General features: G+C 51.9%; 1 protein-coding gene across 1 annotated transcript in view; it reads right to left on the bottom strand.

Moving 5' to 3' along the window:
* Positions 1 to 14174, bottom strand: part of LOC140399244 (hemicentin-1-like) — a 492970-nt gene that overhangs the window by 144583 nt on the left and 334213 nt on the right. Inside the window, 1 exon segment of the mRNA XM_072488667.1 lies at positions 12247 to 12360. Coding sequence (XP_072344768.1) covers positions 12247 to 12360 — 114 coding nt within the window.

Genomic DNA, 14174 nt, shown 5'->3' with positions numbered 1-14174 from the left:
CCCCCTCCCCCTCTATTACCAACTTGCATATCATCGCCACATTGGCAGCCCAGTAATACCCACACAGATTAGGTAACGCTAACCCTCCTCTGTCCCTACTCTGCTCCAGAAACACCCTTCTCATCCTCGGGGTCTTATTCGCCCACACAAATCCCATGATGCTCCTACTGACCCGTTTAAAAAAGGCCTTAGGGATCAGGATGGGGAGGCACTGGAATATAAAAAGGAACCTCGGGAGCACCGTCATCTTCACCGACAGTACCCTACCCACCAGGGAGAGTGGCAGCATATCCCACCTTTTAAACTCCTCCCCATCTGCTCCACCAGCCTCGTCAAGTTGAGCTTGTGTAGGGCCCCCCAGCTCCTGGCCACCTGGATCCCTAGGTACCGAAAAATCCTTTCCGCCCTCTTCAGTGGAAGCTCGTCTATCCCCCTTCCCTGGTCCCCTGGGTGTACCACGAAGAGCTCACTTTTCCCCACGTTGATTTAATTCCCCGAAAAGTCCCCAAACTCCCTGAGGATCCGCATCACCTCCGGCACCCCCCCCCCACTGGGTCCGCCACATACAGTAACAGGTCATCGGCATACAACGATACCCAGTGTTCCTCCCCCCCCCCTGGAACCAGCCACCTCCAGTTCCTGGACTCCCTTAGAGCCATAGCCAAAGGCTCAATGGCCAATTGCAAGGGGGATAGGGGGCACCCCTGCCTCGTCCCCCGGTACAGCCGAAAGCATTCCGACCTCCTCCGATTCGTGGCCACGCTTGCCACCGGGGCTTCGTAAAGTAGCCTAACTCAACTAATGAACCCCTCCCCGAACCCAAACCTCCTCAACACTTCCCAAAGGTACCCCCACTCCACCCTATCGAAGGCCTTCTCCGCGTCCATCGCCGCCACTATCTCCGCTTCCCACTCCACTGCAGGCATCATGATTACGTTAAGGAGCCTCCACACATTGGTATTCAGCTGCCTTCCCTTAACAAAACCCGTCTGGTCCTCGTGAATCACCCCCGGGACACAGTCCTCAATTCTGGTAGCCAACACCTTCGCTAACAGCTTCGCGTCCACATTGAGGAGAGAGTGGGCCTATACGATCCACGCTGTAATGGGTCCTTGTCCCGTTTGAAGATCAGCGAGATCAGCGCCCTGGACATCGTCGGGGGTAGAGGCCCCCCCCCCCCCCCCCCCCCCCCCCCCCCCGCCCTCCCCCCTCCCTCGCCTCATTGAAAGTCCTCACTAATAGAGGGCCCAGCAGGTCCATGTACTTCCGGTAAAATTCCACCGGGAACCCATCTGGTCCGGGCCTTCCCCGCCTGCATACTCCCCAGCCCCTTAGTCAGCTCCTCCAGCCCTACCGGTGCCCCAAGCCCAGCCACCTGCTCCTCCTCCACCCTCGGGAACCTCAGCCGATCCAAAAATCGACGCATCCCCCTCTCCTCCGTCGGGGGCTCAGACCTATACAGCCCCTCATAAAAGTCTCTAAATACCCCATTTATTCCCACCGCACTCCACACCATGTTCCCCCCTTTATTCCTAACTCCCCCAATCTCCCTCGCTGCCTCCCGCTTCCGAAGCTGGTGTGCCAACATCCGGCTAGCCTTCTCCCCGTACTCATACTCCGCCCCTTGCGCTTTCCTCCACTGCACCTTTGCCTTCTTGCTGGTCAACAAGTCGAACTCGGAGGCTTCGTCGCACCTTGAGTAGTCCCTCCTCGGGGACCTCTGCATACCTCCTATCCACCTTTAATATCTCCCCCACCAATCTCTCCCTCTCTCTCCTCTCCTTCTTATCCTTGTGGGCCCTAGTGGAGATTGGCTCACCCCTAATCACCGCCATCAGCGCCTCCCAGACCACCCCCATCTGCACCTCCCCATTATCGTTAGCCTCTAGATAGCTTTCAATGCACCCCCGGATCTGCCCGCTCACCTCCTCATTTGCCAGCAAGTCCACATCCAGGCGCCACAGCAGGCGCTGGTCCCTCTCCTCCCCTAGCTCCAGCTCCACCCAATGCGGGGCATGGTCTGAGATGGCTATGGCCGAATACTCCGTGTCCTCCATCCTCGGGATAAGTGCCCTGCACAGAACGAAGAAGTCTATCCGGGAGTAGGCTTTATGGACGTGGGAAAAAAAAGAAAATTCCCTGGCCCCCGGCCTGACAAACCTCCATGGGTCCACTCCTCCCATCTGGTCCATAAACCCCCTCAGCACCTTGGCCGCCGCCGGCCTCTTACCGGTCCTGGACCTGGAGCGGTCCAATGCTGGATCCAGTACTGTGTTGAAGTCCCCCCCCCATTATCAAGCTCCCTGCCTCCAGGTCCAGAATCCGGCTCAACATGCGGCGCATAAATCCGGCATCGTCCCAATTCGGGGCATATACATTCACTAATACCACCCGCACCCCCTGCGGCTGACCACTCACCATCACATACCTACCTCCATTGTCTGCCACGATGTTCAGTACGTTAAACGACACCCGCTTATCCACCAAAATCGCCATCCCTCGATTCTTTGCATCCAACCCCGAGTGGAAAACCTGCCCTACCCACCCCTTTCTCAGCCTAACCTGATCTGCCACTCTCAAATGCGTCTCCTGGAGCATAACCACATCTGCCTTCAGTCCCTTCAGGTGCGGGAACACGGGCCCTACTGACCGGCCCGTTCAGGCCTCTCACATTCCAAGTTATCAGCCGGATCAGGGGGCTTCCCGCCCGCCCGCCCCCCTGCCGATTAGCCATCCCCTTTTCTAGGCCAGCCACGTGCCCACGCCTCCCACACTCTCCATTCCCCCCAGCGGCAGACCCCAGCCCCGACTCTCTCTCCGAGCTCCAGCTCCCCTTTGGCCAATGCAGCAGCAACCCAGTCCCCCCCCCTCCCTCCCTTACCCCCCGCCCCCCCAAGCCATGTCCCCCCCTAGCTGCGTTGCTCCCCCCATAGCACTCCTGTAAGTCAGCTGACTCCTGCTGACCTCTGCCACTCCCACCACTCCATCGGCCCCCCAGTGTGGTAGTCTCCCTCCCCCCCTCCCTCCTGTCCATCAGCGGGCGCTCCTCTCCAACACCGCCCTCCCCCCCCCGGCCCCGCCCCCTTCCCTCCCTAGCGCTGGAAAAAGCCCGCGCTTTCCATCAAACCGGCCCCGCCCTCTCTGGCGCAGCTCCCTTTTGCGGCCTAATCCCAGCTCCCCCACCTCGGGCCTCCCATCTACCCTCCCCCAATGTGGCCCCGTCCTACCAACCACCGACGCCCACACTCTCACAAAACCCCCAGTTCGAACCATTTCACCCTACCTACCCCACCCAGCACCCAAGGAAACAATACAGAACAGAACATCCCCCAAAGCACCGTAACCACAGTAGCCCCCCGCGACCTCCCCTCACAACCGACCCTCAGTCCGTGTCCAACTTTTCGGCCTGAATAAAGGTCCACGCCTCCTCCGGCGTCTCAAAGTAATGGTGCCGGTCCTTAAACGTGACCCACAGTCGCGCCGGCTGCAGCATCCCGAATTTCACCCCCTTCCGATGCAGAACCGCCTTAGCCCGATTGTACCCGGCCCTCTTCTTGGCCACCTCCGCGTTCCAGTCCTGGTATATACGGACTTCTGCATTCTCCCACCTGTTGCTCCACTCCTTTTTTGCCCATCTTAGGGCACACTCCCTGTCCACCAAGCGGTGGAACCGCACCAATACCGCCCGCAGCGGCTCGTTAGCCTTGGGCCTCCTCGCCAGGACTCAGTGGGCCCCATCCAACTCCAGGGGCCTCGGGAAGGCACCCGCGCCCATCAACGTGTTCAGCATCGTGACCACATATGCTCCAGCATCCGACACCTCCACTCCCTCCGGGAGACTCAGAATCCGCAGGTTCTTCCTCCTCGACTGATTCTCCATGTTCTCGAACTTCTCCTGCCATTTCTTATGCAGCGCCTCGTGCGCCTCCACCTTCACTGCCAGGCCCAATATCTCGTCCTCATTCTCCGAGGCCTTCTGCCGCACCTCCCGGATCGCCGCCCCTAGGGCCTTCTGGGTCTCGACCAGCTTGTCGATCGAAGCCTTCATCGGCTCCAGCAGCTCTGCTTTCAATTCCGTGAAGCAGCGCTTGAGAAATTCCTGCTGCTCCTGCGACCACTGCGCCCACGCTGCCTGGTCTCCACCCGCCGCCATCTTGGCTTTCCTCCCTCGCACTTTTCGCTGCACCAGAATTACTTTTTTCACCGCTCCACTCCTGGTGCCGGGGAAATCGTACTGTCACCTTCCCACACTGGTAACCGTCGAACAAATGCCGCTGGGGCCCCTAAAAAGAGCCCAAAAGTCCGCTTCTGGTGGGAGCTGCCGAACGTGCGACTTAGCTCAGCATAGCCACACTGGAAGTGTGCAAAGCATTGTTTGTTGCATGCTGTACAAACAATGCGTACCGTACACAGGGAAGGAAGGAGAGACCGCAGAATATAATGTTACAGTTATAGCAAGGTGTGGAGAAAAGATCAACTTAATACGAGATAGGTCCATTCAAAAGTCTGATGGCAGTAGGGAAGAAGCTGTTCTTGAGTCGGTTGGTACGCGACCTCAAACTTTGGTATCTTTTTCCTGATGGAAGAAGGTGGAAGAGGGTATGTCCGGGATGCGTGGGGTCCTTAATTATGCTGGCTGCCTTTCTGAGGCAGCGGGAATTGTAGATCGAGTCAATGGATGGGAGGCTGGTTTGCGTGATGGACTGGGCTACATTCAGGGCCTTTTGAGGAGTGATTGAGGAGTGGGAATGGGCGTCTCTTACTAGGCCAGCATTTATTGCCCATTAACAAGGTGCTGTTGAGCTGCTTACTTGAACCACTGCAGTCCATGTGGTGTAGGTGCACCCACAGTGCTGTTGGAGTGGGCTTTGTTGAGGGTGTTTAGAGAAGGGAGAGGCTCGGAAATTGCAGTGGGTGGGATAAAGTAGCTAAATTGACGGTGAGGGATGCCCACGACGTTTGGAGAAATGCCTTTGTGTAAAGTTGCCTATTGCGTACCATGGCTTGCCATAGTCATGTAACCCCAAAGTCACGTAACCTCTGATGCCATTCCTTTGTGGGTAAAGGAGTGAGTCAGAAGCCAATTTGCCCACAAGATGTAACATGGTGTCAGGGGTGTGCGGTTGAAAGTCGAATTTGATAGCTGGAAGGCAGCCAGCCGCTACAAGAAACAGCAGAGGATGATTCTATAATTAAAACTTCAGCCCGCAACCTTGTGCAGGGCTTTGGCTACTGGGTGAATCAGCGTGGCTTTGAATATTCCAGTTCACTCCTATGGACACGAAAGCGGATTTGCGAATGAATTGGAAATTCTTCCAGTCGCAGTGCTATGAAATTGCCAAAGTTCAACAAGAAACATGAACAAATAAGAGTGGCAACTGGTGCTGGTTTCGCACAGGGCTAAATCGCTAGCCTTTAAAGCAGACCAAGGCAGGCCAGCCTCCCCGAACAGGTGCCAGAATGTGGCGACTAGGGGCTTTTCACAGTAACTTCATTTGAAGCCTACTTGTGACAATAAGCGATTTTCATTTCATTTCATTCCCCAGCACTGCGAACAGATTGCTACAAGCTGTAGTGTATCCTAGACCTCAGTAAGGAGCAGAAAAGCCCATCTTGTAAAATAATGGAGGCCTTAAAAATGCACTTTGAGGTCAACAACATAACCCAGGAGGAGGGGCAGATTGATCAGTATGTGACTGTACTGAGACATCTAGCTGAATCTTATGGGCTTGAGCAACTGAAGGATGATCTGATCAGAGTTAGGATTGTTTTAGAAACAAGAGATGCTGCCCTGATAGCACATAGAAACATTCGGACCCTCAAACCCGCTCCACCATTTGTTATGATCATTGCTGATCATCCAACGTCTAATCCCACTTCCCCCCATATCCTTTGACCCCCTTCTCTCCAAGTGTTACATCTAACTGCTCCTTGAAACCATTCAATGTTTTGGACTCAACTATTTCCTGTGGTAATGAATTCCACAGGCTCACCACTTTCTGGGTGTAGAAATGTCTCCTCATCTCTGTCCGAAATGGTCTATCCCACATCCTCGGACTGGGACCCTTGGTTCTGGACACACCCACCATCGGGAACATCCTGCACGTCGGCTCAGGGAAGAGAAAGCTACTCTCAAGAAAGCTACTGACATGGGAAGAAGCTCTGAAGTGATTAATCCTCAGCTGAAGAATATTGAGAGGAGCACTGATGGGGCTTTGCACTATGTGGAGAGGTGGTTCACACCTTCCATGCACAAGGCAATGGAAAAAAGAAAGTATGATTTACAGATGGGCCAGCAGAAAGATTGAGGCCAGAGTACTGGATGTAAATATTGCAGAGGGCACCACACTAAAGAAAAGGGAGCATGCCCAGTGTGGGTAAAGCTGTGCTCGAACTGCAAGAAACTGAATCACTTTGCACACAAGCGTTTTGCTGGAAAAAGAACATAAAACCTATAATAATGATCTTTATTATTGTCACAAGTAGGCTCATATTAACACTGCAGTGAAGTTACTGTGAAAAGCCCCTAGTCGCCACACTCCGGCGCCTGCTCGGGTACACAGAGGGAGAATTCAGAATGTCCAATTCACCTAACAAGCACGTCTTTCGGGACTTGTGGGAGGAAACCGGAGCACCCGGAGGAAACCCACGCAGATATGGGGAGAACGTGCAGACTCCGCACAGACAATGACCCAAGCGGGAAACGAACCTGGGACCCTGGCGCTGTGAAGCAACAATGCGAAGCACTGTGCTACCGTACCGCCCGAAAGATGGTTACTGGAGCGATGTCGGGTACTAATTCTGAAGAATCATTCGCTACCCCAGAACAGGCTGGCTCTACCAAATCTTCAGGTGAAAAAAATGGTTTGTGACTATTGGAATGATGATTGCAGAACGAGCGCATCAAGTTAATGTGACGTGTCAGATAGACATCGGTGGTAGGTGGAACATCATGGGCTTCGCAGACTTGTATGAAGTTACTTCAGCTGGCAACTGAAAAATGAAGCAGGTAAAATTGAGACTCCATGATGGAACGATGTCAATATGTTACCCCCTACACCATGAGCTCCTTGTTGTACCCTTGTTGTCTCACCCGGAGTGGACAAACTGAGAGCCTCAGAAGAAAGATGAGCTGCACTTCCAGATAGTAGACATTAAGCAAAATCCCCTCATCTCAAGCCAAAAGCTTGAACTGGTGAACCCTCCATCTACCAGAAGAGGCCTGACGTGTTTTGCATGATATCAAGCCATTGACTGTGAAACAATCATAGTAATCAGGCAGAGTCAACATGGTTTTGTGAAAGGGAAATCATGTTTAATCAATTTCTTGGCGTTGTTTGAAGAAGTACCATGTATTATGGATAAACGGGAACCGGTGGATGTGCTGTGCTTTGATTTCCAGAAGGCATTTGATAACGGGCCATATCAAAGGTTATTGTGGAAAAGAGGAGCTCATGCTGTAGGGGGTAACATATTAGCATTGATTGAAGATTGGGCTGGCTAACTGGAAACAGAGGGTAGTCCCTGTTTTCTGGTTGGGATGTAACAAGTGGATATGTGCTGGAGCCTCAACTTTGTACAATTTATATAAATAATTTGGATGAAGGGGTAGAGGATATGGTTGCTACTTGCTGATGACACAAAGATTGATAGAAAAGTAAATGGTGAAGAGGACATTAGGAGACTACAAAGTGACACGGGCAAGGTGAGTGAGCAAAGTTCTAGCAAGTGGGCAAATGTGAAATTGTCCACTTTGGCAGGAAGAATAAAAATAACCTGTTGAGTTTGAGGAAGCGACCAAACAGGAGCATCAGGAAACAACAGGTTTATTGACGTAGAATTAAAACTCTATGTACACTGGTCCTGGAGAGGACTACCCACACCCAGCCCTAATCAGCTCAGCCCCGTGGGTCTCGTGTAGCTTACAACATAACCTTATTATCTAAATGGTGAGAGCGCAGAGCTCTGAGATGCAGAGGGATCTGGGTGTCCTTGTGAATGCAGTGCAAAAGATTAGTATGCAGGTACAACAAGTAATTAGGAAAGCTGTACGTGATTGTTTTTTGCAAGAGGAATTGAACAGAAATGTAGGAAAGTTATGCTTCAGTTGTACAGGGTATTGGTGAGACCACATGTGGAGTATTGTGTATAGTTTGGGGGAAGGATGGAAGTGCATTGAAAGCAGTTCGGAGGAGGTTTAGTGGGCTAACACCTGGATTGGCAGGTTGTTTTATGAGGGAAGGTTGGAGAGGCTAGACTTGTCCCACGGGGGTGTAGAAGAATAAGAGGCAATTTGATTGAAAGATCCTGAGGGACCTTGACAGGGTGGTTGCAGAGAGGATGTTTCCTCTTGTGGAAGCGTCTGGAACTAGAGGTCATTGTTTCAAATAAGGGGTCGCCCATTTAAGACAGATATGAGGAGAATTTTTTCTCTCAGAGGATCATGAGTCTTTGGAACTCTCTTCCTCAATGTCTTTTTGGAAGCATGTCTGAGATAAATAACGGCAAGATCCCAGGTAGGCCGTGCCAAACATCTGCTGCATTGTGGAAATGCCAGGCTGTCTTGTCTCACGAGCCCCACTGTGGTGTTTTGAGAGACAAGGGGGAACTCCAAGTTCCCTTTCAGTGAAATCATCTACAACATTGCAGTGGCCAAGAATTTCTCTGCTTGGCGTTTCCGCACTCCTGACGTCGGAACAGTGGGAGCAGATCCGAGGGGTTTCCCGGTCTGGGAGATCGCCTGACATCTCATTTATTTTAAAATTCATTCACTGGACTAGACCATCCCTAATTGCCCCTTGAGAAGGTGGTGATGAGTCGCCTTCTTGAACCGCATGCCACTCACGTGACGTTGGGACATGCACAGTGCTGTTAGGGAGGGAGTTCTACGATTTTGACCCAGCGACAGTGAAGGAACGGTGATCTATTTCCAAGTCGGGTTGGTGGGTGACTTGGGGGGGGACGGGACCTCTAGGTGGCGGTGTTCCCATGTATCTGCTGCCCTTGTCCTTCTAGGTGGTGGTGGTCACGGATTTGGAAAGTGCTGTCGAAGCCGCCTTGGCGAGGTGATGTGGTGCGTCTTCATATTAAACCCAAACGTGTCAGGGAGCAGAATTGAGACGGATACAGCGTCAAAAATCTGGAAAGGTTCTGCATCTCCTGCTACACTCATTCTAAAATCAATCATGCAAAAAGTAAGTTTCTTAGAAAGAGATGGGGGTGAGAATCTCTGAAAGAAACAGGTTTCTCGGTGCGGGGGGTGCAAACAATGCACAAGAAAAAAGCAGTTAAAAATTAAGTTGAGAAAACAAGGAGGCAAATGAAAATGCGATAGATGCACTCTGGGCAACAATTCAGGAAACAGAGACGCCTTCCTGTGCATGCTCCCGACTGGTCTTGACATACCTATTGCTATACTTATTGTACTTAGTGATGACTAAGTGGTATTTGTGCACCTATTTAGGTTTATGGAGTTTGGTCTCCTGCCAAAGTAATTTTACAGATGTGTTTCCCATTTCTTGGGGTCAGCAGGCTTGCTCTCTGTGGTGGCTCTTAACTGGTAGTTGGAGCTGGTACAAAGTGGCTTCCTTCCAAACTCTGACACTGTTCAAACAGAAAAAACGTCCAACTTCTTACAGAGGTGCCTCAGCGCCATGCAGTAAGAACCTGCAATCATTCAGACCAGGTAAACAAGGAAGATGGTCATTCCTCACTCATTGGGAGCAATTTTAACTTGATTCGTCTAGCAGGAAACAAGTGGGGTGTCGAATTTACACACCACCCATTGAGTTCAATAGAGATTAAAATCAGGTAGGGTGTAGATGCAGCACTCCAACCAATCCCGTCCATTTCTCTGCCAACGAGTCAGGTTAAAATTGCCCCCCTAGTCATTTTTTCACTTGGCGTCTCTCTGTCCGACAATCTTTTAAATGAAAAAGCTTTTAAAACCCAAACTAATCACTACATTTTGACTGACCTCATCTTTGCACCTTATCCACTTTTCCAGTCTTGTTTCCTGTGCTTGTCCGTCACTTGGCATGGGTGGGGTGGGGTGGGGGGTGAGGGTGGGGGTTGGGTGGGGGAAAGGGGCTAATTGACCAGCGTTATTAAACAGTGAGATACCAGGGAGATAAAGATAATGAATAAACCGTAAAAACTTGCAGCGCTTCCCAGATCTGCTGTTTTTCTCATTATTTTTGTCCGATGGGCATGTTCAAAAACGTATCGAATGCACGGAGGAATGAACACCAAACGTTGCCCTGGAATTGGGTCTCGACCCAGGTGACAATCACGTGCGAATACAGCTCTCACAGTCAGCGCCACTAAACCTCATAGACCAGAACAGAAATTGATCACCAGCATGGCGGCACAGTGGTTAGCACCGCTGCCTCACAGCATCAGGGACCCGGGTCCTATTCCAACCTCAGGTCACTGTCTGTGTGGAGTCTGCACGTTCTCCCCGTGTCTGCGTGGGTTTCCTCCGGGTGCTCCGGTTTCCTCCCACAGTCCAAAGATGTGCAGCTTAGGTGGATTGGCCATGATAAATTGCCCCTTAGTGTCCAAGGGTGTGCAGGTTAGGTGGGGTTAAGGGAATGGAGGCGGGAGAGTGTGCCTGGTTAGGATGCTCTTTTGGAGTTTGGTGCAGACTCGATGGACTGAATGGCCTCCGTCTGCACTGTGGAGATTCTATGAACTCTATGAATCGCCCTCCTTTGCCTGCTCCCTTTAGGAATTATTCAGGACTTATTGCAACCAGCGTTTACCCTGACATTGATTCTCAGAGTGCCAAACAGAAGTTTACTTTGGCAACCATGGACAAACCTACTGATCCAACAGAGACCCGACCAATTGTGATGTTAGAAAAAACAGCCGCGGGATTCTCCGACCCCCCGACGTATTCTCCGGCGCCGGTTTACGGGCGGGGGCGGGTTTCACGCCATGTCGGTCGGGGGCCGTTGGCAGCAGCCCCCCCAGCAATTCTCCGGGCCCCGATGGGCCGAGCGGCCGTCTGTTTCTGGCCAGTCCCGCCGGCGTGGATTAGACATGGTCCCACACGGCGGAACCTGTCAGGTAGTCGGCTGGTGCAATCCTCGGGGGGGGGGGGGGGATCCGACCCCGGGGGGACCCCCCACGGTGGCCTGGCCCGCGATCGGGGCCCACTGATCTGCGGGCGGGCCTGTGCCGTGGGGCACTCCTTCCTACCGCGCCGGCCCCTGTAGGGCTCCGCCATGGCTGGCGCGGAGAAGACAACCCCCTGCGCATGCGCCAGAATACGCCTGCCGGTCCGCGCATGCGTGGAACCACGCCGGCGGTTCTGCGCATGCGCGGGATCACGCCGGCCCTTCGCCGCATGCGCTAACTCGCGCAGTCCCTTCGGCGCAGGCTGGCAACCCCTCCGCCATCTACCTAGCCCCCGGAAGTGCAGAGAATTCTGCACTTTCGGGGGCTGTTGACGCCGGAGTGGTTCGCGCCGGTTTTCCCGCCGGCGTGGGGACTTAGTCCCGCGAACGGAGAATCCCGCCCCCAGGTTTAAGATTGACCTCTGTTCATTTTTATGGTGCAGATGCTGAAAGGCAACAAACCAAATGAACCGCGGAAGACCGAAGAATTATCGGATTCCTTTTGACTTTTTAAAAATCCGCAGCCTCCTGTCTGCCCAGTTTGCAGCGAGAGTTTCTCTCTCGGACCGGTTTACTTGTTACCCGTTCAAATGATTTAACAACTGATTTAACAATGTCAGTCGTATTATGCAGCACAACATTTGTCAAACCCGGCCCGTTACCAGACCCAACCTCTGACCAGAAAGGAACAAACTGTGGACACTGGAAATCTGAAGTGGGAACAGAATATACAAAAGTCTGGAATGCCTCCCTAACAGCACAGTGGGTGTACCTACACCACATGGACTGCCGCGGTTCAAGAAGGCGGCTCACCACCACCACAATCCCGAGGGCTTTTGGGGATGGGCAATTGCTGACCTTGCCAAGGACGCTTACATGCCGTGAAAGAATTAGAGAACTGCTCCATCGCAAGCCTTCACCAATGAGGGAGGGAAATTGAGTAGGGAAAGGACAGAGCACCAGAATGGACATTACCACCTGGCCAAGTTATCTAATGTCTCGAGAGCAGTCCAGGTCTATACTTGGAGGCTTCACTCAAATACGTGAACAAAAAAGAATACTCCTCACTCAATTCAGCCACAGATTGGCAAGGGTATTGTCTGACCCTTGCCAGTTGGTTACTCACTCAGGACCACCAGCTCGTAGTGGAGTTGATCCTCTCCAACCTCATTGACCGCTTGGCATGTGTATCTCCCAGCATCCTTAGCACGCACCCTGGGGATCTGCAGGATATGGCTTCCTGTTAAGGGGGGGATCAAAGTTCACATTTTGGTTAACTTTATTTGAGAGGTTTTTCTCAAAGTATGTACCATTAATGACACAAAACAAACTGGAGGAATGAGCTGGTATGGAAGGGGAACTTGGTTATTCTTTGCAAGTTTCTGGAGTCTTAAGTTTCGCAGGCTAACCTTTGCCAAGTACAAGATAAATTATTGCATTAACATTTTTCTCTAATGCTCGTAGTTCCCATTATCCTTGGTGTAATGATTAATAATAACAATAATAATCTTTATTATTGTCACAAGTAGACTTGCATTAACACTGATTCAGGCTTTTTGAAACATCATTATTCCCTCAGCAGTTATATCGGGTTCCCATTCAGTGGCACCAGCCACAAGAGAGTCACCACTGTAAACATGAATTTGCATAGCTCGGTGCTAATAATAATCTTATTTTACAGTAACTGCGCATTGGAATTCATACAGGATCCTCATTACACGTCTTGTCAATCCTGAAAGTGGAGAGCTTCACTCTCAGGAATAGAATGATTCGCGGGCAAAGTGCCAACAAATGAATAATTTACAACACCACAGCTTGTGCAGTAGGAATAAGAATTTACAACAAATACATCTAGAATAATGGCTTAAAGAGCCCCTTATTCTCTCAGCTCCTTCTGTTAAACTCCTGAAATGATTCTGTCTCTTGTGCTAATATACAAGCCACATGTTTAAGCATATCTTGCGTCTGCGTGTGCGAAACCCAGGAGATCCTTGTCGAACTGCTGAAGACCCAATGGTCGCCTGGTGTTCTGCACTTAATTCCTCCGAAAGGCGGCGGCAAGCTGAATGTTTAATAGTTTTAACAGCTCAAATCACAGTGCTCCAGTTAGTCACGTTCCCCCACCTGCGGCTCCGCTGCCTAAGAACACAGCTAAATTGCTGGCTTTGAAAGCAGACCAAGGCAGGCCAGCAGCACGGTTCAATTCCCGTGCCAGCCTCCCCGAACAGGCGCCGGAATGTGGCGACTAGGGGCTTTTCACAGTAACTTCATTGAAGCCTACTTGCGACAATAAGCGATTTTCATTTCATTTTACCCTGTGGCGATAATACAGTCTCTCAGAATCGCACCGACATTAAAATACTTTAACAGCAGGGACCACGTGATGCGTGTGGCAGAGGATGGGTTGCGTTGGTCGGCGGGCGGAACTAGGGTGTCCAGGAAGCCATTTTCGATTTCAACAAGACATGGTCGACTCACCTTGGGTATGGACTTGATGAACTTACTGTACACTTCAAATTTAACGAGACAAAAATGCTACTTTTTGTCAACCAGTACGAAACTGTACGTTTGTCCAACTTCTATTTCTGCTGCCAGTATCAAGCACTTCCTTTAGAGTTAGATACAGAATAAAGCCCACTGTGCTTATCCCAACCGTAACCTGAATTTCACAAGGGTGTACATCATTGTATCCGTGTGACTATCACAATCACCTATCCTCGTGGACCCTCCAAATGAAAGTTATGGGGAAATATTCCATATGGCACTTCTGGGGTGGGATTCTCCGACCCCCCGCCGGGTCGGGGAATCGCCGGGGGCTGGCGTGAATCCCTCCCCCGCCGGTTGCCGAATTCTCCGGCACCGGATATTCGGCGGGGGCGGGAATCGCGCCGCGCCAGTCGGCGAACCCCTCCTCGCCGATCCTCCGGCCCGCGATGGGCCGAAGTCCCGCTGCTGGAATGCCTGTCCCACCGGCGAGAATCAAACTACCTCTCTTACCGGCGGGACCAGGTGGCGCGGGCGGATCTGGCCCCGGGGGGTGCACCCACAGTGGCC

Source organism: Scyliorhinus torazame, chromosome 22 (assembly GCF_047496885.1).
Source record: "Scyliorhinus torazame isolate Kashiwa2021f chromosome 22, sScyTor2.1, whole genome shotgun sequence".
NCBI lineage: Eukaryota > Metazoa > Chordata > Chondrichthyes > Carcharhiniformes > Scyliorhinidae > Scyliorhinus > Scyliorhinus torazame.
The sequence above is the reverse complement of the archived record's forward strand: the minus strand, read 5'-3'. Positions and strand labels throughout refer to the sequence as shown.